General features: G+C 45.5%; 1 protein-coding gene across 1 annotated transcript in view; it reads left to right on the top strand.

Moving 5' to 3' along the window:
- The window catches only part of SPAG17 (sperm associated antigen 17), a 191490-nt gene that overhangs the window by 46681 nt on the left and 117809 nt on the right, over positions 1 to 27000 (top strand). The window contains exons 4-8 of the mRNA XM_037038896.1: positions 5447 to 5578; positions 17963 to 18149; positions 19497 to 19691; positions 21426 to 21607; positions 26425 to 26544. Of these exons, the coding sequence (XP_036894791.1) occupies positions 5447 to 5578; positions 17963 to 18149; positions 19497 to 19691; positions 21426 to 21607; positions 26425 to 26544 (816 nt within the window). The remainder of the gene's footprint in view (positions 1 to 5446; positions 5579 to 17962; positions 18150 to 19496; positions 19692 to 21425; positions 21608 to 26424; positions 26545 to 27000) is intronic.

Raw genomic sequence — 27000 nt, 5'->3', positions numbered from 1 at the left:
TTAAGGCCCCAGTCCTGCCTGCCCAGGTGCACCTGCTCCATCCCTTTTCTCCTCCCCCTGACTTGGGCTGTCAGGCCTTCAAGAATGCTTGCTAAGTCTGCCCTGGCTGTAGGGCTGGTAACAGTAATAGCTCATTTTAGTGAGGGTTTTTGGTCATATATTATTCACCGTACTGTCACTTTCTATGTCATTTCATTCACTTGTCAAAAGTCTTAGGAAATCAGCACCACTCATGTCTCTTTCTGTAGGCCAGTGGTTCTCAGCCAGGGCTGAGTTTGTCCCCTGGGAACCTTTCTCAAGGTCTGGAGGTACGGTTGGTGCACAGAGCTGCAGAAGCTGGGGGTGCACTGAACATCCTGTCGTGCACAGGAAGAGCTCCTACAACAGGGCATTAGCTGACTCAAAATGTCAGTAGAGCCACTGCTAGGAAACCCTGCTGTGGGTGGAGAAGCTGAGCATTAAAGGGAATATGCAGCTTGCCCAGGCAACCCGGGGAGGAGACTGGGATACAGCTGCAGCCATGCGTTTGTGTGATGTCGCACAGAAGTGCTCCTGGTTTCAGAGCTGCTGCTGCGTCATCCCTGCGGCCCAGCAGCTACGGTCCCCAGCACGAGTCTGTCCATGTGAGGGGTCCTTTCGGTCATTTCTCATCGGCCTCCCTGCCTTTCTGTCCAGTGTGCAGAATCAGGCTCGCCCGCAGCAGGCCCTTTACTCAGAGCACTGAAAGTTTTATAACACACACGCTCACTGGCGCACTGGCTCCTCTGAGGTCTGTAATGTCATGAGCAGACAGAGCTCACACAACAGCAGAACGCATATGTGAATGATGATGCTACCCAAGGGACAGACACTGAGGATGGCACATCTAGTCACGCGGTTTACTTCAATGAATGAATGACACACATTTAATCTGACATGGATTTACTGATAAACACAATACCTTGGCTTCTATGGGATAATTAGGTAGAAATGCTAGTCAGCATTATTACTTTTTAAGGTGCTGATCAAAAATGGTAATATTCTTCCCTTTTTAGTAATTTTTCAATATCTATGATCTCAGTTTTGATGATGTTTTTATGTGCTGAATATCTTTGAATATTCTTAATCACACCCAAAAGCAGCTGAAAACACAAACACACATACTCTTATGCACACCTGCACATGTACACACAGACATGTGTGCACAGGTGTGTGTGTGCACACACAGTCACACACCTGTGGGTCATAAACATTTTGCTCAAACACGTGCTCACCTGGACTGAGTCAAGGTTATGGATTCTGCTTCCGTTCACTGATGTCTTTGCGTATCTGAACCAACCCTAAGTCATGGACCCAAGGTAATGAGTTAAATATGAACTCATATTTCGTGCATTAATATAGCCACTGTACAAACGCCATGGACTCCACCCTCCCCCAAGGAGGGCCCTGAGACCAACAGGTTAATTTTGGGAGACTGATATGATGTGGGGCTTCTAAAGGGAAAATCTTCCTTTAGCCCATTCCTCTCCATCACCTGTTCCAGGCAAAAGAAATGTGCACCCAAAGTCTTTACTCCTCCTCAGTACTCACCTGGAATAAACGCACAGCAAACCGAGCAGCGTCCAGGCCGCTCTCCATGCCTCCTTTGTAGTCAGAATAGGGAGCCCGGGCAGCAGACCTCACGGACGTCCTGCCTATCTATCTTACTGTCCCTCCATCATGTCCATACACATACATGCATGTGCACATACGCATATGTGTTGTGTGTATAAATGCATACGCACATTTGCACACGTACACTCATTTGGTGTCTAGTCTGTGGAGCAATTCTAAGTTTTGTCCGGGCAGATGCCATGCTTGCTGCCACAGTGTGGGGAAGGACCGCGCGGACAGGGGATGGGCGAGGGGGAGGGAGGCCACCCGTGTCTGCGGGTGAGCCTGACACCCAGGCAAGAAAAGAATTTGGCTCCTTCAGCCTATTTTTGTTGGATCAGATCATTAGCTGGTGAATATGGCCTAAGTCTTTGAGCCAAGTAAGTGATAAAGAGAGAAATATTTTCACTTCTCAGTGTTCTCAGAATCACGAACTTTCTAACAGAAGAAGGACATCCTCCCCCAAAATGAGATCTTCACAGTGTGGCCTCCACTGCACTCCTTGAAGTTCAGTTTCCTCCTACCAGGCTCTCCCCATGCACCACGCCTCCGGAAGCTCGTCCTGGGCCGCCCCAGCCCTGGCAGGCCCTCAGCGTGGCCCAAGTGGGGCCAGGAGACTCACGCAGGGCTGGCCTGGCATCAGTTTTTCTCCATTTTAATGAGTCTCACTTGCCCATAAGACTTTTTTTTTTAAGTTTCTGACTCATGCGAGGCTCATTTATTTGTTTTTTTGGCTTGATGAATACCCAGGTTTTAGCCCACTTAGGACTGTTTCTCTGCCTGGTTCTACAAGCTTGCGTGTTTGTCTGATTACCCCTCAACCCTGACCAGCTCACTGCTCCCATTTTCTCTTGCAGACTTCACCCTCCTTATACCGACAGCCCTTGTTGGTGTGCTTCCCCGCACACACATGGGCACAGACACACAGATATACCACATGGAGACACAGATACACACACCTGCAGACGCACAGATACACGGGCACACCAGTGCACACGTGCACATTGACTAAATACTGGACAAGTAATGCTAACAATGCTGGAAGGTTAGAAAGTTGGTTATTATTTCAATGAATACAAGTAAGGGAAATCCTTTCTGAACTGTTGTGTGCAATGTATTTTCTCTTAAATTCTGTCTCTTCTGTAGTTCTTTTGTTTTTGTTCCTCAAAGACTTATGCTTCAAACAAAGGTCCTCTAAGGATTTGTTTTTCATCTGAGACCAAACTACCAGCTCCTGATTGGGTGACATTGTGAATTATGGAGTGTGAGAAGAAAGAATTTTCAGTAGAAATTATGTTTCTGCCTCTCCTGGGGATGACCTAAATACCATAAAAATTGTCAGTCTCGGATTCGGAGTTGAGCAAGCCTTTCATTTCCATTAATTAACCCGAGGATTCAGTCTGCCGAGCGCTTTGGGGGGAGCGCGGAGAGCAAAGGCCTGCGTGGGAGTCGCAGAGGGACCCCGGGGAAGGACAACATGCGCTGCTTCTGCCGTGGCCAGTGGGGCCGAGGGCTGTGGTGCCGGCTGGGAGTCTGTTTGCACAGGGGCCACCCTCGGGCTTCTTGGGCAGGCAGGACCAGCCCCCATTCCTTCTCAGTGCGGCCTCATGCTGCCTCTGCTCTGATCCTGTGTCGCCGTGTCAGGAGAACTGGTGGCCAGCTTTTCCAGCAACACTGCTCCTCACTGATCTCCCCCCTTCGCTGTAGGGTACCACCAGGGCTTTGATGCCACACCAGGTTTTTGGTTTAAACCCAGCTCCCTATAGACAGTTTAGATGAACCAGAGAAAACTTTTATGGCCAGCAAAATGCCTTTGTCTTGGGACATTTTGTTGCCCCAAGTACATTTTAACACAGTGAGGTAACAGTCAAGGACTCCTAGAGACGTGGGGATAGAAAGCAAGTCCAGAGACATCCAGTCCATCACCATGGCGCCGGGCAGGCTTCACCTAAACCACCCCCGACATAGGGAAATACCCTGTTTTCACAGGTCATCAGGAAAAGAGACGCCTTGCCCCTCCTGGGTGACCCATCCCAGTGCTGACTTCCCTTCAACGCCCTCATTATATTTGCGTCGCCAAGGAATACCCCTGCTAGGCTGCTGGGAGGCTTAAAAACCCAAATTTCTGTATTTTGAGCCAGATGTCACAAAGTAGCCTGATTGTCAGCACACTGTTCAGCTGGTTTTGAAAATGCCATTTTAAACGAAGTACATCTACCCGTGGGGCTGGACCCAATCCGACAGCTCCCATTTCACGGTAAACGCGTGGCCGTTCATTCCCTCCCGAATCCGGTCGTCATTACGTGGTGAGGTTGTGCAGCGGGCCTTTACGTTCTCCCACTCCCAGAAGCCACAGCCCTCGCGCCCCTTCCCCCAAATGGTGGGAGCAGGAGGACTGCCACAAAAGCAAAGAGCTCTGTTTCATGGAGGGTATATGCCTAGACCCACGCAAAGCCTTCTGATGTGGGTTTGTGCCTTTGGCTTTAAAGGAGCCCTTTCCCCGGCTTTGCCCTCCTGTGATGCATCTCAGGGAACCCTGCTGGCGTCTCGAAGAGGCCCGGTTCCATTTCGGCCTATGATGACCTGCAGAGCCTTCCACAGTTCGAAGCACACAGCCACCTCCCTCTCTTTCGGCTGTTTCCCTTGGCCAAGTGGAAAGTCGTAAGGAACCGGATTGGTCAGGAAAGCCCTGACCCAGAGCTGGTCCGAGTCTCAGACAGACGCAACCCGATGAGTTGCAGTGCGCGCCGTCATTGTCTGGGACGCAGGGGCTGAAATTGACACCATATGCGCTCGGAGGAGTAATTGCTCCAAGGGGGGAGAAAAGCAACATGTCAGGACATTCTAGTAACACCTCATTCATCCTGGGGTTATAAATAAACCCGGGGCTTGCTTAAAAACAAAAGTCAGAAAATGCTTTGACTAGACTACTTTGGTGACAGTGGTTCCGCTGGAGGTGAGCTTCGCTGGGGAGGCAACACAAATAAAGAGGAACACGTAACAACGTTTTATGGTACATTTTACGTGATTTTATTTTTTTTGCAGTAAATAAAGTGGTTATAGGACTCCAAGGGAAAGGGCCCAGATGTTAGAGAGTTGTGTGACATTTAGGGGAAACGAGCTGTAAAAAGTAGAGTCATAAAGCAGGCTGTCAGTGCCACACATCTGGACAATACAGCTGTATGTTCCCAGTGGCTGTCGTCACCCCGAGAAAACTCAATAACCTCATTTCACCCCAATTAGGCTGCATACCAACAGGATCCACATGAAGCTGCGGGGGGGGGGGGCTGGACACTCAGATGGTGCCTCCGTGTGAAGCAACTTTTATCTTTCATCTGCCTTTGGTCACTAAGAAATGAATGGCTGTTAACATAGCCATTTCCATGATGATAACCCCCGTTTAGTTTTCAATGCACTGGTGAGTCAGAGGTGACAGTTGGGACCGTGTGCCACGCTGCACAACAGGCCTTCTGCGGCCCGACACCGGCCAGCCGTCGCCCTGTCCCAGAGCCCCCCCAGCCATTCCTCCGCCTGCTTTGGAGGGTCTGACTCTAGCACTGTTGGGCGAAGCACCCCTGCCTTATTGGGGAAAGAAGTTAATTTCCAGACAACCCAATTTATTTAGAGTAGGAAATAAATGCCCCTCTCTGTGGGGTTAGGCCATTTTTCCCCTAATTTGGAGGGCCAGCAGTGAGGCACCTTTGCAGTAAGACAAATATTACAAAACCAAATACCATTTCACCTTTTCATCACTGACAGGCTGTGCCAACGGTTGTAAAATGCCACCTTTCCTAATAATTGTGTTTCTTCGTAGGTGTTACTAGCAGCAAAAGCAATTATGGACAATGGAGAGAAATTAACCTTACCACTGATAGGGAAGCTCTTGAAATTTCAACTTCTCCAGATTAAATTTAAGGACCAACAGCGACGGGAAAATGAAATGAAGGTACTGTACCAGGTGGGTTCCCTAGAGACAGCGGGCAGGGGTGCAGCGGGCCGGGCTGCTCCAGGACCCTGCCCCTCTTCGCCAGCCTGCCATTCAGTGCGGCCCAGCGGCCAGCCATTCGTCTCGGCTTCTTGGGGAAAAGGCTGTCCAAGACTCCGCTGGAGAAATTATATTTTCTCAAAGACAAACACATTAAAAATAAGTCCCCTTGTGTAGAAATATGACAATATTCAGGGCCTATGCCTGAGGTTATTTGTACAGCAGTCTGTTTATATACTAGTAACAAAGAAGGGGGCTGAGGAGAGACAGCGAGTCAGAAGTGAATGTAAAAAGCTGGAGAGCCCCACGAAGTCAAGGTCCCGTTCGAAATAGTTTACATGCTATTCAGTAAGAGTGCCGATTAAAATGATAGGCTGCATCTGCACCTTCATCATAATCTATTTCAGCAGCAGTCCACCGCTTCTATTTCCACATTACTCACTGATGGTTTCTTCCTGTGGAGACTTTTCACTTAATTAGCCTATGGAAATCAATCTGTGTGTTTTCCAAAGATTCAGATTTTCATCTGAAAAATACTTTAAGGTACTTTTAGCAAATCGATGCCGACTTAAATGCATTTGCTATTACCATTACTCACAATGAGAGATGTTTTTCTTCTTTTTCAAATCATGCTGAAGTATTTGGGGGAAAGCCAAATGCTCCTGTGTGTCCATGTGTAACGTGTGTATGCATGTGTATGTTGGAAATGCATTTGCATGTAAGTTGGTCCTTCATGCCCCTGAAGGGAAGAGGTAAGATGAATTCATAGAAGAGAGAGAAAGTGAACGTGTTCCAACAATACCTCTTTCACTTTGGTAAGACCCCCAAATCTGGCTTTCCTGTTCGAGCTGGTCCCTTGACAGGACCATTGTAAGAACAGAGTAATAATGCATAACCTTACATTTGTAATACCAGGCTTTATGTTTTCCAAAGAGATTTCCCGTGGAGCACCTTATTAGTGCAGCGTGTATTGTCCTCAGGAAAATCCCAGTCATGCGCACACAGGCGATGCTGCAGTTTTCCATCCATTGAAGTACTTTCCATCCTGCAGGAGACTCGTACCTTGAACACTCAGGGCCGCTAAGACTTGGCAGAAGAAAAGTTGGAAAATTGGAAACTATAGAAATATCTTTTCCTGCCTTTTTAAATTCCAGCGTCACATGGGACTCTGAATTAGGAAACGCAGTCTGAGTCCTGGAAAATCCCGGAACCTTCTGCTGGCTCTGTGCTTCCCCACAGGCCGACAAGGACCCCTAACAAGCTAAGGGGTATCAGTGCACTGACGGGTCTGCCACCTATTCTGAGTCAGGGATTGTTCATCAGAGGTTTTAAATTCAAGGTCACAGGTTTGAAGGGACAGTAAATGGAATATCCTGGAAGCTCCAAGAAAGGTTTTTAAACTAGCAATGAGCAACAATATAAAAATTTTTCTGCACTGTTATTTTGCTCAGCATTTCTTAGAAATGTGAACTGTAACAATACAGTTATAATATTCCGAAGATATGGAAATAATCTTGATTTGTTGAAAATTCAAGAGGAATTTTCCCTAAGGAACTGGGGCTTGAATTTAGGTTTGTTTCTATTCCATGCATAACATATAAATAATAGATGCTACGAGAGCTCTGTGCAATGAAGAGCTAGCGGTTACTCTGTCTAATTCAATGCCTTCATTAGGTCAGGTTCCCAAATGCCAGCCGCGAGTACCTGGGTTGCAACCACGTGGGTAAGTGATGAGACCCGACTGGAATGGGGTGCTTTCCAGAAGATGCTCTGGGTAAAAGCAAGGTTAAGGGAGTTGTTTGGGGGGTGATGTAATCTATGTTTATTTCGACAGTGCTGCCCAACAGGCCAGTCGGAACAATCGACGTTAAAGCTTGTCAGCCAGGGAGTTTGGCAGAAAGCGAAATAAGTGTAAAGTATGTAAAACTGACACCATACTGTGCACTAGAAATTTAAAAAAGAAAAGAGGACTTTACCCAATGTCTTTCTTCTTTCTAAACCAAGGGTAAGATTCTGAAATTCCTGCGAGGGGAGAGCCTATCCCATCAGCATTTTAACATCAACATGAAATCTTTGTGGATGTTTTCTTTCAAGTGCTAATTACAGTGCCTACATCTGCACATGTTCTGAATCGTATTTTTTTTTGAGTGAATGCTTAAAAAATAGCCACAGCAGTAATTATAGAAAATACTAGGGAGAAGCTGGGGACAAAAATTAATATAATTCAGACCCTGTTCTCTTTCAAAGAAACAAATAAAATGTATCACTATATTTTGATCCTGTTTTGTTAAAACTTTTTTTTGAAAGTCAGTGGTAAAGAATATCATTTCAATTGCCAAATACAGTAAAACCGTCATTTTTTAGATTCCACTAATTTTAATAATTTATAACACTTTAGTCTGGGCTATGCTTAACATTGCATTTGCTTTGACCATAAGGAAGTTAGCTGGTTAAAGAATATTATTAAAATACTACATGAGGAGGTACCTCTTAGAAGAACCGTTTTGACTTCAGCACATGAATTTCTGGGAGGCAAATGCCTACCTCTAACTGCAAATAAGTTGAATGTATTTGAAAACTTTATCTATTTGGAAATACCTTATTAATTACTTCCAAATGTGCATATCATGAAGAAAACACACTGTATTTCTTTAAACATATTTTAACATTTCAGAACTTCTGGAAATGACCCTGTTACAATTAATCTCAGATTTGATTGTATCTTAAAATCTGAAGGAGAATGTTTTATTTAAAAATGAATTTTTCTTACATCATCATCTCAGCATTTATTCTGCATTTGTAGTTCTTTATTATCAATCTGTTGCTAGTTAACATTTATTGAAAAAAACATTTAGAGGAACAATGTAGTGGGCACATGTTCATTATAATTTTAATATTATTTACTTGGTTTCTATTCTGATCCCTGTTTTCATTTAGTCGTTATCTGAATATTATAGCATTATTCACATTTTTACTTCTTTTTAACCCTAACTTTTATGTTGTATGTTAATTATAAACATTTATTTAAAACCCAAACACTTCATTCGTTTGTTTATTTTGATTCATTTCAATCAAAATACTTAAATTGTTAAGAACTCAACTAGAAGAAAACATTTAATCATCTATAACAGATGAAAATGGCTGTAATACAAAAAAATAACAATTTAAATAATCAGTTAAATTAAATTCAGTTTTCTGTTTAGTCAGATTCAGAATATTTGAATAGAATTTTGGAAAAGATGCCAATATATTCTAGTTGTGCTTTTAATTTGTGAATTCAAATAACCAGTCCCTATTTTCTTGGATATTTTTAGCGTGTGTTTTGTAGGAAAGCAGAACAGTTCTTTCTGGCTTATATACTTGGTTCAAGTTGCCTTGTTTTACGAGGTACTTGAAGAGAAGGAAGGTCTGCATGAAAAACTCTGGCGAGATAGTATTGGTAAGCTTTCCTTAAAACGACTGAAAATTAAAAGCACCTGAATTTGACAAGCGGTCCTGATGGAACCAGGGCCAAGTCAGAGCCTGTTCCACAGGAGCCGCAAAGAGAAGTCGGAGTGACATTCACGCACGTTTCCCAGCTTACTCCAGTTGAAACCCCGAAACAGTGGAAGCCGGCCAGTGTACTGCCATTGCGTGTGTGTGTTTTCAAAGAGAGGCCATGGGGACGCACCAGGGAATTTCAGGCTGGTCAGTTTTGATTCAGTTGTGGTTAAAATCTTCAGACACGGTTTTAAGAAATCAAACGGAGGAAGAGCAGGAACTTAGTTGAGAGGGACCCACGTGGTTTCAGGAGAGGAAAAACTTGCCTCACTGACTGGATGGAATTTTTTAAGGCTGATTTATCGAAATGAGGTTACCACCAACGAAACCGTCGGATCTACAGAACTACCAAATTCAACAGCTCGGGGCAAATAATAAACACCTCCCTGCCTGACAAATCCATAAAATAAAATAGTGCTTTCCTAATTGGGATGCTTTTAATGAACGAAAACTTTTTAGGACTTCATGAAAAATGTGCAGAGGCACATTTAAAATTGAATAGGATTTTACAATACAAATACCTATGATTACAGCAGCTGCTAATAATAATTAGCTACCATTATTGACTGATTGGTGCTATACTGAGCTCTTTACACATGCTACATCATTTAATGTTTAAAATGAATTTATGAGGTACAGAGTATTATCCCCAGTTTGCAGATGGGGAAACTGAGGGTGTGAAAAGTCAGGTCACGTTCCCAAGGCTGAAGAGCTGCTCAGACGTGCAGCTGGAATTCAAACCCCAAACTATCCGACTCTAGAGATCACGTTCCTAACCACAGTACCTCTCCTCCCCAGTGTGTCTCAATGTCTGTGCACCATGGCACTCTCGGCTCCAAGCCAGCAGAGTGTCTGTCCATTGGTGTTTTCCCTGTAAGAGCAAAGCTTTGCCCAGTGACCCCCTAACAGCCAGTTGGTCCCACTGATTAATTACATGCATACAGCATCCTGAGGTCAGTGCAAAGCCAGGCCATGGAAAGTAATGAAGCTCACCAAAGATAAAGACCACTGAGCAACCAACCACCAGTTCCCAAGGAATCCGGACTTCGATTCCAGTCCTGGCCACTGCCCAGAAATGACCTGATCTCTGGGGCAATCTCTTAGAACTAGACTCCCTGAGATTGCCCCTTCTTGCCCCTTCTTGCCCCCTCTCTCTGTCATTCTGGGTGTTGAGGTACAACAGCAATTTTCAACTCATGTGCTACGAGAATGTTTAAAACATGCAGTACCTGACTATTTAGTCCGGGCACTGGCCTCTTTCCCCTTAGCCTGACAAATAATATAACGACACAAGGCAGCACGACAATGGCCATGTGATATGAATGAATCAAAATTCTACTTATCTTCTGTCAGATTGACAAAAAAATATTTTTTGGTATGCCACAGAATTTTAGTAGGTTAGTTTATGTGTGCCACGAGATGAAAAGGTTGAAATTCATTGAGTTGGAATAACTCGGCTGAACTGGGGCTAAAGCCTCTGAGTCACAGAGGATCCTGCTGGAGACAGACAGCGCACCCACCGCCCCACCGCCCCACCGCCACGCAGCAGGGCTTGCTGTGCTCTGGTCCTGTGGCTGAGGACCACCTAGCACGGCGGCACCCCAGGACATTCTGCAGGGCTCTCAAGGTCACATCATTTGGTCAAGTGAACCCAATAAAGTCCTAGGTTTATTTTTTCTACACCACAGCAGCTCCCTAGAAAAGCAAGCTTCTAACTCAGTCCCATCCATTATTTTCTTTATTTAAATTGTATTTTATTGACTTTGCTATTATAATTGACCTAACTTTTTCCCCATTGCCCCCCTCCACCCAGCACCCCCCCTCCTTCAGGCAATCCCCCGAGCATTGTTTATGTCCATGGGTATAAGTTCTTTGGCTCCTCCACGTCCTATAGCGTACTTTACATCCCCATGGCTATTCTGTAACTACCTATTTGTACTTCTTAGTCCACTCACCTCTTTGTCTGTTCCCCCACACCCCCCTCCCATCTGGCAACCATCAAAACACTCTGTGTATCCATGAGTCTGTCTTTGTTCTTCTTGTTTGTTTAGTTTGTTTTTTAGATTCAACTGTTGATAGATATGTGTTTGTTGTCATTTTATTGTTCATAGTGTTGATCTTCCTCTTTTTCTTAACTAAGTCCCTTTAATATTTCTTATATAATTTTTTGGTGATGATGAACTTCTTCAGCTTTTTTTTGTATGGGAAGCTCTTTGTCTAATTTAGATTCTAAATGATAGCTTTGCTGGATAAAATAATCTAGGTTACAGGTTCTTACTTTTCATTACTTTGAATATTCCTTGCCTATTTCTTCTAGCCTGCAAAATTTCTTTTGAGAAATTAGCTGACAGTCTTATGGGAAATCCTTTGTAGGTGACTAACTGCTTTTCTCTTGCAACTTTTAAGATTCTCTCTTTATCTTTAACCTTTGGCATTTTAAGTATGATGTGTCTTGTAGTTGAGCCTTGATTGCTGTTGGCAGGTCAATGGGAGGGATTTACCCAGGCCAGTCAGCTGCAAGGACTAGCTGTGACCACTGACCACCAACTTCTGCCCTCCATGGAGGATCAGCTGTGCAGGGGCAGGGTGGTGGTGCTCTAACTTGGTCTGTAGCTGCCCACCAGATACACAGGCTCTGGGGTTTCCCAGGTGGTACAGGCCAAGGTCAGTGTTTTGTCTGGGGCCACCCTGCCTGGGCTATGAAGCAATCTGAGATGGCTGCTACTTGTGCTGGGCTTGGAGATTCCTAGGTGAGGCTAAGCTGTGACTCTAGGCTGGCTGCTGCTAGTGCCAGGCCTGGGGCCACTTAGCCAGAGGTACTGGGGGCAGAGCTCACTGCGGGCAGCTGTTGCTTGTTGGATAGGATTTAAGAAGTTGTGAAGCATGAGCTAAGACCAGTCATTCATATGGAAAAGTCTCTGTTAACAGCTTGAGTGGGCTCTTAAGTTGGGTGGAACGAAATCTCTGGGGATCTTCAGGGTGAGACAAACAGTGTTAGCCAGGTTGATGGAGTCTCGGATATGGCACCTGCCTGCCAAATCTGTGGCTCTGTAGGGGGAGGGTTCAGAAAAGGGACCATGGCTTCTGCCTGCCTTCTCTCTGGGATAAAGCTGTCCCCTAGTGTTGGGAACTGCTCTGCCTGGTTTCAGGAATTGCAAACCATCTCCCATGCCTAAGGCTGAGTCAGTGACCTCTGGAATGCAAGCCACAAAGAGACAAAGCTTGTCTCTGGTAGCAAACGCTGCCTCTGCTTTATCCCCCTGGCCCCAAAGTATGGTCGGATGGTCAAAGACAGGTGAGACCCCTCAGAGGAGGGGCAACCTAGGCCAGACACGATCCCTTGGGAGGCCATCAGGGAAGGACTCTGGGGGGCTGCAACAGAAAGGGGGTGATGGACCCTCGCCCCCCAGCTTTGACGAAGCCTGAGTCCCCATGTCCTCTGGGAGAAGCACTTCCTGGCTCTAATCCACTTAAGCCTAAAACCTATGATGGGGAAGACGGTGCAGCCCTGTGCTGGAAAGGGCAGGTTCCCTGGGTGATCTGTCATGAGAAAGAATTCCTAACAGTCCTATGAAACTTGCTTTGCTAAGAATGCTTTTAGTTACGTGATAAAGACCGAGCAGAAAAAGAATTCGCATTCCCGGAGTTCTATAGCCTTTTAGCTGACAGACCCTGATTTAGAAGAAGCCCTAATGGTTCTTTGTATACCATCTACTGTTTACTGCCTATCCATGATTAATAAGTTGTACCTGAATTCCTGCGCAAAAAAAAAAAAAAATGGTAAGAGCCTCTCTAGGCAAAAGGTCGGTGGCACTCTCCCCTAGAGAGTGTCCTGCCCTTTTTCTCCACAGGACTCCGTAGTCCATGTGAATGTGTCTTGACCATCCATAACTCCGTGGGCACTGCTGGTCAGTGCACGCGTCACCCTAGCTCTTACATTGGCGCCAGACACTTCAGTTCCTCCCTGTATGCCACTGGTGTCTTTTCAATCGCTACCCCAGTGCTGGAGCCCAGAGGGAGGGGATCTGAACTGGTGACGTGCAGGTGAGTCCATGCGTGGGATCTTTAAGAGGAACTGCTTGGGGCTCCAGAAATTTCTTCCACTGACTCAATCCTGGCTGGTTTTTGGAGCCAGAAATTATGGGGACTCATCTGCCTGGCACTGGAACCCAGAGCCTGGTGTGGGGCAGGGACTCCTTGCTCCCAACATATCCTTCCTGAATATTTGTCCACCACATATGGTGTAGGACTAGCCCGTTTTGTGTCTCCACCCCTCCTTCCAGTCTGGATGAATGTCGTTTCTTCAATTCCACAGTTGTCAGACTCCCATTCCACTCAATTTCTGATGGTTCTGAGTGATGGTTGTTTTATAAGTTAGTTGTAATTTTGATGTGGTCGTGCAAGGAAGCAAGCCGTGTTTACCTGTGCCACCATCTTGACTGGAAGTCCCCTTTATATTTTTTATTTGTCAGGGAGGTCAGGAGGAGAGAAGAGCAGAGGAGAAAGAAAAAATATAAAATATAGAAAAGGTAAAACAAATGTTCATAATGCAATGAGCCTATCAACAATTTGGTGTAGTTCTTTGTCCTTTGTGTGGATTTGTTTCTTTACAGGACTGCAATCATTGTAAAAATGTTTTCTCTAAAATTATTTTTACTCCCTGCAACAGATTGACATCTATTATGTGATTGTGTACTGACTGCCGTAACTCCGCTATTTTAGTTATTTCTGTATTTTTTTAATGAAAACAATCCTGTGAAGAATAACTTTATATTACAGAATTCTCCATATTTTGGGTAATTTCCCTAAAATAGGGTTATAGAAATTGATTAATTGGCCCCCAGATGTCCCCATAACCTCATGTTTCCAATGTAGGTTCTAGCACTATTTGTACCTTGCTCTCCGTTACAGTGAAAACAGCCCCTGGTCGAGTGAACTTGTAAGTCACTGTGTTAAGTCTTAAGACTTAACAGCACTTGAGCTTCCTACAGATGGGGAGCTTTGGGGAAATAAGTCTGTTCAGTCTGCCATCTTTCAAATTTATTGGCACCATGTCTTTCTTTCAGCCTGTGCACTGTTCTCTCATCTGCAACTGGTAGACCAGATTGTTTATCAGACAGAGTGATATTTTGAACCAGAGCGGCACTCAGAAGACAGACCTAGCATCTCATAAGCCACATAACAGTGGGATGGCTCAGGCACATAACCTCCTTGAGCATGGCTTTTAATCTATATCCTTAATGATACTGTGTGGGAATCTTATGGGAGAACATATAAAACACAAAACTACACGCGAATACAGAGATGCACTGTTAACTAAAATAATGAGATGAAGTAGAGCTGATCTCCACTTGTTCCACTGACTTGGCCTCCATTCACTGTGAGGAATAACAGAACAGGTACCCATCACAGTATTTGAAGGTGCATCAGGACGTTCGAATTTTGACATCAAGGAGCCATTTAGAAATAAAATGCACTGTAAAATGTTTGAAGTATCAAAATAACTAGGTTGCCCTGTTTTGGACAGGGAGAATTTGTATTTTTGCCTTTAAAAAGTGAGAGTAACAAGGTTCAAGATTCTAAGTAGGTGTCACTTGGTACTCAGCTGAGTACATGAAATGCTAATTAATAGTGTTTTGAGTTTTGCTGAGACAAGAGCCCCACATGTGCTGTGTAGCTTGGCTGGTTAGGAAATCTCTGCCTGTCCAAGGGCTTCTCACGGTAGGAGACTTCCAGATGCTTTTTGTACACGATGCATTTTAGATGAAATGTACTCTGTAATGAACTGGATTCTTTCTTCATGCGCTGGGGAGTATGTGGTCCCCAAACAGGGTAGAAAGAGGGGCCTTTTGGATACATCCCTCCTAAATTTGTATCTAAAATTGGCAGGAGTTGCCTCTGGGTTCTTTAAGTTGCTTGAGCAGATCACTGAATAAATAGGAACATGCATGCTGCGTTATCTGAAATAAAAAGGGGCAAAGAGGACGTTGGGATAAACAAATTTCAGTTTATGATTTAGGAGGGGGCCAACTTGTGAATACACAGCTAATCAGGTTCCCTTTGCCCTTTCCTGCCCCCAAATTCCAAAGCATTAAGCCCATGTGGGGAGGGGCTGATTCAGAAAGAGAGAATAAAGGAACGGAGAAGAAGGTGGGAGGTAATTTTGTGTGTGTGTGTGTGCTTGAGGCTTGGTAGAAACGAGTATTTTGCCTTTGGACCAACGTAGAAGTCTAGAGGTCAAGCAGTCAGTCAATCAGGGTCCAGAACCAGAGGGTCAAAGAGACTGGTTCAGCTAAGTATGGAGGGTGGGAGGAGTGAGGAACAGGAGAGAAGTAGGCGGACCACCACTAGAGTCAGCCATGGGGGAGCAGAAGGAACTGGGGGGGGCAAAGAACACATCCAGAAACCTGCCCTGGACTTCTCTGCCTGGATCTGGCTCCTGGGCGAACCCAGGTGCTTCCCTCTGCTTCTGTGTTCTTCCATACAGCAGCGGCCCCAGCCTTTTTGGCACCAGGGACCGGTTTCATGGAAGATGAATGGGGGGGGGGGATGGTTTCAGGATGAGTCAATCACATTGCATTCAAACTCACCCCCCGCTGAGCAGCCCACAGCCTGGGGACCCTGCCATGCAGTGTCTGCACCAGGTGCTCTCACAGTGGGGCGATCCAGATGCTACCACCCAGTGTGGGAACAGGTGCTCTCCGCTGGGGCCTTCTTCCCACAGGAAGTCTCCTCGAAGTCCCAGCAGCTGCCGGTGCATCACTGTTCAATGGCGAACGCAGAACACTTACGTCGTGTAGAGAGAACAAAAGCAGTTATGTAAAAAAGATGCATAAACATAATTTGAAGGAATGCATTAAAAATCATCTTTCACTCATCATCTTTGGATGGTGGAATTTTGGCAGCTTTTGTAAGTTTTCTGTTTTCCCAAATTTTCAAGAATGAGTATTCTTATAATTTAAAGAAAAGTTATTTAAAGAAGTGAATCAGCATTTGCAAGTATTTAAAAAATACTTCAGTGAAAGAAGGGAGGTAAATACTTCAGCTTTTGGAAATTAGTTTAAAAAATGCTTTTCTCCAGTGCACCACTGGGAGAGAGGGAGGCCCAGCGCGGAGCAGAAAGCATGGCTGAGCGAGGTGAGGCCCTGTAGGAAACTCAGCAGCACCCAGCAGGGATCCCTCAGCTACTGGAAAGCCAGAGTGGGGGAGGCAGACAGGCATGGGGAAGGAGGTGAGAGCACGTCGAAGACAGGGACTAACAGGAGAACCATAGACGTAAAATGAGCTTAGGGTTTGCATAAACCACAGCTGTGTGTCCAAGGGCAAACTGTCCTAATGGATACAGTGGGAATAAAATTCCCGCCGTAGGTAGCTTGGTGAGAACAAAAGAGAGACAGTGATGTCTCGAAAGCATACGACATCACTAGTCTCTGCTAATTTCCTGCTCATTTTGAAATTTTGTTTGTGATCAGCCCCACTGGCTCCAGGATCCCGAGAGGAGGAGCGACAGGCTCCTTCCCCTCCGGGGTTCGCTCTGTGCGCTGGGTGCCAAAGCCACATGTCTTCTCTTCTCCTTGTCCCTGATGCCTTAGAACAGAGGTTTACAGATTCGATTTTATGACCTCAGGAAAATACAGAAGCCTTCTGTATTGTTGCTACAATAATTCATTTAGTTATTTTTGTTTCCAATTTTGTTGAATGTGGAAAAAATCATATGTGCATATTCTGGACCTTGCACGTGGGCACCTTATGATCAGCACTGGTACATCCTTTCAGTGAATGTAGTACACGATATGTGAATTTATAGTCATCATGCAAACGAATTGAAAGGGCAATTACATTATGAAATAACATACAAATGGCTCAGCAATTGGCCCTGACCTGTGTGGCTCTGTTAGCTGGGCATCATCCTGCAAAGCGAGAGATTGCTGGTTCGATTCCCTGTCAGGGCACATGCCTGGATTGCAGGTTCAGTCTCTGGTTGGGGTGCATATGAGAGGCAACCAATTGATGTTTCTCTCTCTCTCTCCCTCCCTTCTCCTCTCTCTAAAAATAGACAAGTAACATCTTTTAAAAAAAGGTTTCGGAAATTGTTTGAAAAGAGAAAGGGTGAGAAAATTGGGTCTTTACATGGTATCTGGCCATCTAAGCATGATCTGAGCAGCATGTAAAGAATTAGCATTCCCAGCTGATGTTTTGTTGTTCTCTTCTCTGGGTGTGTCATTAGGCAGCCACCGGTTAAGTCTATACAGTTTTAAGTAGCATTATAATGAATATATCTTGTTAGTCCTATGTTCCCAAAAGTACCTTTTAACATTTAAAAATAGTCTGTGCACTACTTAAACTATGACAACTTTATGGAGGAGATTTTACAGAAGCTGCTTTTTATTTTTCACGTCTTAGCGTTGTTTTGTTAAGAACCCGCCTCTCTCTGACAGTCAGGGACTCCCCCCTGGGGTTAGGCTACTGATGAGCCCAAGTTCCTGCCTACACAGTGTGTTCAGAATCCGCCCCCACCCCGCCCGCCTCCGGCCACCAGAGGTACTGTACTGGGCCACGCCCGGCTCTCCTGCAGGATGAATTCCCTGCCAGAAGGCTGTGCGTGTGAACAGTCTAGCATCCACCCCTCTGCTCCTCGTGCTTAGATGGGCCTCATCACAATGCAGGCTCAGCCTCTCCACCACCACCCTGGCCTGCAGATGGAACAGAGAGTAAACAAGCCACAGAGTGAAATGAACAGGGAATTCACCTGACAGCAGAAAAGCGATTGCTTGCTCACCGTATGATTGTATTTTCCCTTTCTAGGTGAAAGAAGACAGATTTAAGATAGAAAAGGATAAAGGGACGGCAAAAATTCTCAAGGAGAAGAAGGTCTCGAATGCCAGCACTGGCAAAGGAAAAGGGAAAGATCAGCCCGAGGCAAATGCCGTAATGAAGAAGGCAACCCAGCTGAAGCGGAGGGGAGAGGAAGATGAGACCAAAGCTTACATCGGTCAGTGACGTGCGCCTCCTGTGGGTTCCCCTTCGATGCTTGCCTTATTGCCTACAAAGTACCTTGAGAAATCACTCCAATAACTAGGCTTCATCTTCCCCAGCCTTTTCACTCTTTATAAAAACACCAATTACATGCTACCCATGACCCCCTAATAGAGAAATACTTCTATTTGCAATTCACTGATGTTTTCAGCACATATTTATTTAGCACCTGTCTTGCTATGGGCACGCTGATGCAGTACACGTGAAGGGTGACGCAGTGAGCTGAGCTTCCTCTCTTCTTGGGAACACTTTTAAAAGTTGCACCTAATTACAAGGCAAAGTAAAAAAGTGATACTGTCATGAGTGAAATCCAGTAGAAATAGAAGGAGACCAGTCAACCAGGAGCATGTGGAGCTCCTGGAGCTCGTGTGAGCATGTGGCTTCCTGACCTCGGTCTCTCCCACTGCCAGTTGGTCTTAGAGCTGCTGGACTTGTCTCCATTTTGGATTGCTGATGGGAAATGACTTACACTCGGCAGCCACGAGTAACGCGTTGCGGAGCTCCCCGTTACTGTGTGCGTTGGATCTACAGGAAATGGCAGGCCTTCGGGTCCCCTACCAGGTCCACTCCCCTCTGTGTGTGGAAGACACCAGACGCACTAGATGGGGAAGCGCTTGCCTCGAGGACCCCATGGGCAGTGTCGGTGCCGATTTTTCTAGCGACAGAATGAAAATTGTTACTTGAGCGCGAAGAGGGTGTGCCTCCGTTGCACTATTTGAAAACTGATCTTATCGGGCTGTTGTGGGATTTAATGGTGTCGGGTACCATCTCCTCTTAATCACTGCTGCATGGCCCTGCCTGAGCATTCGCACCTATTGACGTAAATACACAGGATACTTTGGTAGGGAGCACGCCCATATTCAATATTTCCCTCTCCTGTAAACACCTCTCCTTATAAAATCCTGCAAAGCTGCAGCTACTCGTAATTCAGGAGTAAATCCAGATGTTGCTCAGAAGAGATTAGAAGCACAAAAAAAAATTACAGCCTAAACATTTTTTTTCTTTTACAAAAACCCAAGCACACATTTTCCATGACCACAGGCCCCGTGTATGTTTGTCCTCCTATTACGCCCGTCTCATTTGCAAAAGTGATTTAATATTTTGTAAAATGGCCACAGCCTTCTTACTGGAAGGGCAGTAATGAAAACCAGTCAACACGACTGCATTCCAGCCAACTGGACTGCTTTTGGCAAGAACGAGGGATTATAAACGCATGCATAATGTACGCAGCCGTTGAACTGGCTGAGTGCAACCTGTTCTCTTTTAAAGTGACGGCTCCTCTTCTTTATGGTATTCTGCACAGACGATGAGCCAGACGATGGTGCCCAACATTACATTATAGTTGTGGGCTTCAACAATCCTCAGCTATTAGTGATTATGACCGAGCTTGGCATCCCCATAAGCAGCGTGATTAAAATATCTTCCGAGAATTATGAACCTCTGCAGACACACCTGGCAGCAGTCAGCCAGCAGCAGGAAGTTTTTCTTCAGCCACAAGGTATGCAGTTTGCTACACAGCTCACTGAGTCCTTCAGTATTACCCACCGTCCTTAAAGTGGAAATACAGTTTTCCGTCCAGAACGTAGTCATACAATACATAACGATATTAAATCCTTTCGAGGCTTTGATTCGCTTTTCATTCTGCTTGCACTGGCCAGGTGTTGTAAATTTTGCAAATGCAAATCATGTTCTGTGTTTATATTCCTGTTTAGACATGGCGAACGTAGACTGCAGGTCAGAAGACTCTGTCGTCCAGCTACATTTCTCAGGAACATTTGACCTGAGACTTTTACCTAAAGCCTGGGGTGGGTAGATTGACTGTAGATTGTCCATTTTTCCAGAAACCACAGTAACCGAGTGGCCCAAGGGAGAGCATAGCCTCGGTTGCTCACTCTGCTTCGCTAGTGGTTTATCGTGATTAATCAGAAAGGGCAACCTCATTTTCTGGGCCTGAAGGTAGCGGGCTGTGGGATGAAGCCCCCGCCTGCCACACAACCACCCAGCCACTGGGGACCGGAGGTCTTCATCTGTGGGCGCTGTGCTGGACCGGCTCTGCGAAGGGAACGAGATGCGGATTATGCCTCAGGGGATGGGACTGGGATCTGGTGTGTAAGCCTGTGTGACCCAGAAGTCCAAGCTCTCTCTGCCATATGCTGTTACATCTACTGTTACTTATTAATAATATCATTTGCACAGTGTTTTATAACTTACGCAGCCACATCCCAATTTCTATAACACTTCATTCTTAAAGTTCCCATCCCAAGTAAGAAGTTGCTACCAGCATTAATAATAGCCATCATTCATCTGGCACGTGCTGCAGCACTAGGCACAGTGCTAAGGACCTTCCTGTAATGGTGCGTGTATGTTTTCACACTCACCCTCAGCAACGCATTTCATTTCCATGTTCCCCAAAAAGACTCTCAGCCCAGAGGCAGCTATTGAGTAAGAGTAGAGATTCAGACCCATACGCTTCTATCTCAATGAGACTTATAATGTTTAGTATCATATCACTGAAGCCAGTGGGAAAATGCTGCATAAACTTCATACTGTCTCTATAAAAATTATTTAATAGATTAAAATAAAGAATAGGAAAATAGTCTGTACAGTAGACTAGTGAGATCTTTGTAGTAGACCCTATTTAACCATTGATATAATAAACATACATGTTTCAAAATGTCAAGTGTAACTTTATGGGAAACTGTCATTAGAGTCTGAGCAAGCACAAATGTCCAGAGAAGCCAGTAGCGATTTTAATGTGACTGAAGTTAACAGAAGCATAAGTCAGTGACCCTGTTGGCTTTGAGTCACGTGGGGAAGGAGAACCAAATCAACCGGCTTTCTAACCAGTGAGGCAGCAAATAGACACCAAGATGGTCAAAGAGTGATTTAGCAGCAAACCTGCTCCTGGACAGGTGCAGTGTACGAGTGACGGACACGTTGCACACATTAGCTCCCAAAATATGTAACCTTATTGTAGTCTTTCTGAGCCTCAGCTGTGAGGCGAAGGGGTTGGGGCCAGCTCACGTTTAATACCAATTTCAGGAATAAAGTCCTCTGACTTCATAATTATGAACTCCAGGTCCCAAATTTTCTCACAACTACACTTTGTAATTTGCATTTCCTGGTACTGTGTTACACGTCCTGCAAGGCACATGACTCCCCACATCCACTGAGAGTGGGAAGAAGTACAACACGGTCTCCTTTTGTAGTAAAAACCTGTTGCTGTTATTAGATATAGAAGCTGAGAAACTGAAGACAGAGAATGCTGCGGAAGAACTTGCCATTTTCTGGAAGTACTTGGAACCGATCCTAAATAATGAGAAACCAGAAACAAACCTCTTTGACGTGGCTCGGCTGGAACACGTGGTGAAGGCAGCTGCCTTTCCTTCCAACTGGTCGGACAGCAAGATGCTGGTCAGTGCCCGCAGCAGCTGCGGTTGGTGGTGTGCACGTGGACACTGTGGTTCGGTCTCCCCTTTCATTCATTCCACAGATATTATTGATCACCAACTATAGATAGGTTTTCTCCGAGGTTCCTTTAGCTTCGAGATGGTAACATTGAATGCCCAGTAATGGTTATAGCCTGATTCTATAGCCCTTAGTGTATGAAATACTGACAGAGGATAAGCTATAGATGAAGATAGAGGATGATAATTCTTTTATTTGGTGACACGTGGCTTTGTTTCATACTTTCACGTTCTGGGCAGTAAAGTCTTTATATTAATTGGGGAAATAGTAAATTTTACACTTTGTCAAATTATATTCTTTCTTTTTTTACATATTAGTTCAAAACATTTTTTCTAGGACCTTGCTTGTATTGTCCAAACTGTATTTTTAATATATTTGGCCAACAGGTCTGGCCTAGTCAGCTCACTTGACCCCAGCCCACCAATCAGCAGGCATCTTCTGAGAGCACCTACTGGCCCTGCTGCTGAGGTGCTTGCAGAGAGGCAAGACCACGCATGGAACAGAGAGGCAGTACTCAGGGTGCTCCACGCCTCGGCGCTCTGTTACGGGAAACACACTCCAAGTGGCCTGTCGATCCCGAAAAAGTAGACATGGGATGCTTTGAAAAGTAGCAAATGCCGGCTCCACGAGGGTGTTCTTAAAAACCACTTATCCCGAGTGCCGCCGGGGAAGATACCCAAGCATCCCCGTTACGAAGAGACCTCTCGGGTCCCTTTCTGGTTGACCACCTACCCCCACAAACAGAGGCCCCGGGAGTGGTGGATCCCCTGCAGGGCGAGGAGGCATTTCCGCATCAGGGGACTCATCTGCAAGCACAGTCCCGGGAGGGCCCTGTCAAGGGAGTGCTCTGAAGGGAGCTGGGCCGACGGGGCAGAGGAGGTGGACGAGTGTCTATGGACGGCGACTATGGACACCTGCTCGTGGCCATGGGTTGGAGCATGGACATTTTTCATTATAGGAGTCCCTGATTCTGTCACCTTAGATAGGTGTGCACCTGGTAAAGTAAGTGATAAACACGGAGGAGGGAGGCCCGGATTTGAATGTCCAAGGCTGGGCAGGACTTGAATAAGTAGCGATGCATGCATCAGTCTGAGTCAGAAAGACTGCCCGCAAAAGGCATTAGCTATCACTATGTAGAAACAGCACCCTTACATCAGACACCTTGCCACCAGTAGGAATATACATGAGATCTGCCCTACACTTGAAAAACGAAGCTGACCGTAGAAAAGCTGTAGCGGAGAGCAGAATTGTTCTAGGCAGAACTGGTTCCTCCAGACCCCTTTGACTCAGCTTCTTTTCACCCCTTCCTCTGGACGTCTTTATCTTTCCTGCTTTGTCTTTACCCTTCGAAACCTGAATTCTGAGAAAAGAATCTACTGCCGTGTGTCCTTTACAGCTTTATGTAAAACTGGGCCAATAGGGTTCCCTACCTCAGAGACACATGCATTCCAAGTAAGGGGGCAGGATGACTATTCCGACCTGCTCTGTTGGAATTCTAGATGACACACGGCAAGTGTGAGCTGAGTCTGAGGGAGAGGCTGTTCCCCTAGGATCCTGAAATCCTACCTCAAAGCTACCTTTCCAAGCTTTCCAACAGACCAGCTCTTCTAAGCATCTAACATCTATGCCTAACAGAAACCCAGAGCCACAAATTTATGTTTTGGGGAAACGATTCTCCTCTCAGTTGGGCCAAGGGCGGGCTGCGCACCCTGTTAAGAACTTGTGTACATTTTTGGTTCAATGGGGCGTAGGAGATGCAGCCACGCAATTCCTAAACCGTAATTCAGAGGAGGCAACAAAAAGAGTGTCTAAGGCAGCCTCAACCTAAGTGCATTTTGCTGCCGCTCCAGTTGGGGCTCCCTTCTGTGTACCCCATCTAATCCCCCAGGCATAGGCTGGGGAGCATTGAAATGTATTGTTCCCAAGGTAGAGTACATTTCACCGCATCATCAGCGCATGAATGTGAAGAGCAGGGCGTACAATTGCAGCTTCCTAAGACCCGGCACCATTCCCAGCATTCTCCTGGCTGCACCCTTGTTCACAGTTTTCCGTTCATTAGGAGATTTCAATCACTCCATTTTTAAAGAAAGCGGGTATGGCTATACTTTACTTTTAAAAAATGCAAAGAAGAGTTTCAATGACAGATATCAGAAAGTTTACTTTTGTGAAAAAGATGTGATCAGCTTAGTTGAAATACTAGTTCTGGTAGAATATTCCTGACTTTGGAACTAAAAGATTAACATCTAGGTTGTCTCGTTGGAACGTGCGGACGACTGTCAGGAATGAAAACCGACACAGGTCTAAGGGGCCATTTGCGGCCATGGTGCCCAACTGGACACACTAATCTTCCATCAGTCAATTTTCAAGTCTCTGTTGAGCATCTTTTTATTGTCGGGGCTGAGGTCTGCGGTCTTTCAGAGCCCAGACATACCTCTATAAGGTGAGTGAAGAAGGAAAGCCTTGAAAAGCAGTTCAGTAATGGAGTTGGGCTTCACAAGAAAGGCCATTGGGTTTAATATTGAAGACCAAAGTTCATTTGAAACTTAGGATCACTTATGAAACAGCAAAGTAATAAATCTCCTTCTAGTAGAAGCAGACTAGATACGGGGCATCACACTCTCAGCTGTATCTGTAGGCTGATAATGGCCTCGTATCCAAGGCAGGAGCCAGCTAAGGAGTCTTCTTCCTCTCTGAAGGAAGGAAAGCATTAGTACTTTGCCTGCAAACAGGCAGGCTGTATTTCTGCTGAACCAAGGTAACGAAAGCTTTACATCATATACATGCCCATCACGAAGTGCTAACTGCTCGTGTAAGACATCTGTAACATCTCAAGTTAAGACCTTGGTTGCTGAAATAATTTGCTGGCTTTTAGCATATGATTTGCTGTTTGATTTAAAAAATAAATTAGCTAGTTAAGCTAAGGGATCATTGGGCAGAAGTTTTACTATATTTCTTAAACTACAAACAAACAAAAACATGTTTCAATGCCAGGCTTTGGGCAAAGAACACCCGGTGGAAGCTTACCCAAAGGAAGCTTAGTGTTGGAGTGGGCACGTGGAGGCCAGCCCGCCAGCTCTGCTGTGGAGAAGGGCGGAGCAAGGCCCTCCTCTGGGCTCCGGGCAGACGGAGGCTCACTGGCCCCGCAGAAACCATGTCACGCCGCCTCACCCCTCAACTCACATGTGGGATGAGCCTATGTAATCCTCCTTTGCTTTTAAGCAGACAGACTTAGCGGTAACAGTGCCTTTCTACTTCTGGGAATGAAAGCCCAGGTAATAGAAGGATCTGATTTACAGCTTACTTGCCAGATCATAAAACTTGTGGGTGTTTTCCCCCTTGGGTTAGCCCAGGTGAAAGAAAGAAGGGGACGCAGGGAGGAGAGGAGGGCATACTGACTGCCTGTGCACTGCAGCTCGCTTGCGTGAGTGATGTTCAAGCTGAGCGGGCGCTTCCCGGTGTGCTTCTCGCACAGCCAAGCAAGGAGTCATCTGTAGCTGGTCTTGGGCTGAGAAATTGACATCACCTCTTCAATGCGTTGTTGTAGGAATTGAGATACCTAGAAAATCAGCCACACTGCTGAAATTAATGAATGGGGTGCTTTTCACTTAGTTGAAGCATTCATTAAGCTTTTGCATTATTAGGGCAGCCATAAGGCCCCCTCCAAAGGCAGGTGAACAAGGAGAGCAAGAAGGACTCAACAAACAAACACTCAGTCACCACGACAGGGATTCACTGGTTACAGGAGAGCGTCCCTGTAAGAAGTGATAGGCTTAGCAATGAGATACCCCATCTCATTTGTCAGAATGGCCATCATCAGTAAACCAGCAAACAGCCAGTGTTGGCGAGGACGTGGAGAAAAGGGAACCCACGTGCACTGCTGGTGGGAATGCAGACTGAGTGCAGCCACTATAGAAACCAATAAGGAGTTTTCTCAAAAAATTAAAAATGGAACTGCCTTATGACCAGCAATTGGACTTCTGGGTATATATGTAAAGAAACCCAAACGCTAAAAAAAAGAATGATATCCTAACCATTTCTGACCACATGGATGGACCGAGGGGTATTATGCTCAGTGAAATAGGTCAGTCAGACAAACACGAATACCATATGATTTACTTACGTGTGGAAACTAAAGAACAAAATAAACAAAGCAGAAATAGACTCATAGGTACAGAGAACAGATGGATGGTTGCCAGAGGGGTGGGGGATTGGGGTCTGGGTGGAAAAGGTGAAGGGATTAAAAAGTTCACATTAGCCCTGTCTGGGTTACTCAGTTGGTTAGAGCGTTGTCCCAATACGCCAAGGTTGCAGGATCCATCCTCGGTCAGAGCACATACAAGAAGCAACCAATGAACAGGTGCATAAGTTGAACAACAAATGGATGTTTCTCTCTCTCTCTCTTCCCCCACTTCTCTCTCTCACTTTCTCTCAACTCAGTTTTTAAAAAGTACAAGTTGGTATTCACAAAATAATCATGGGGATGTAAAGGACAGCATAGGGAACAGAATCAGTAATATTGTAGTAACTGTGTACGGTGCCAGGGGGGCACTGGAAGTATCTGACTGAATGCTTTGTAAAGTATTTGACTGTCTAACCGCTATGCTGTACACCTAAAGCTAATATAAAACAATAATGAATGTAAACTGTAATTGAAAAAGAAAATATTTTAAAGTCATAGTTTACCTGTTAAGGTAAATACACACCATATATCTGATTCCGACAATATGAAACTAATTAATTTTCATTGATTCTGTCCCCTGTAGCTGGAACTGGGCACCAGTATTTTTGAAAACATTGCCTGTCTGATGTATGACAGCCTGGACTGGAAACGGCAGTACGAGCACTATTTGGAAAGCATGCAGCTCATTAACGTCCCACAAATGGTTAGTGAGAAACCTCCCTTAGAAGCCCCAGTGATGTTTGAGGTAGGCATGTGCTCGGATGTCTTTTCTGCACTGAATGATAAACCAAACAACTTCATTTTCACATTTATGAAACAGATAAAGAGAAGCCTCAAAAAAGTAGTTTGTAGCAAGGTTATTATTATTAATAATATCCTGCCTGCTGGGATTTAATAGTGAGGATGGGAATGAGGAGAGGCCCCCAAGGGTAGTATGAAGGGGCACCGATGCGGTGAGGGGCTTTGCAAAGCTCCCAACTTCCTGCCGTGCAAGGAGGTGCCACACGGTTTCAGCCCACGGTGCAAGAAATTATGTCTTGGACAGGGAGGGCTCTCAGGAAGTTCACCACGATGTCTATCAGCTCCCACCACGGGCTAGCCTTGTGCAAGGCCCGGGCGGTGCAACAATGAACAGGCCTCATCCTCGCCCTCCTCAAGG

The sequence above is a fragment of the Sturnira hondurensis genome, unplaced genomic scaffold (genome assembly GCF_014824575.4).
Source record: "Sturnira hondurensis isolate 20B ecotype Veracruz unplaced genomic scaffold, ASM1482457v3 Scaffold0024822, whole genome shotgun sequence".
Taxonomy (NCBI): Eukaryota; Metazoa; Chordata; class Mammalia; order Chiroptera; family Phyllostomidae; genus Sturnira; species Sturnira hondurensis.
This window is presented reverse-complemented; position numbering and strand designations above follow the sequence as displayed.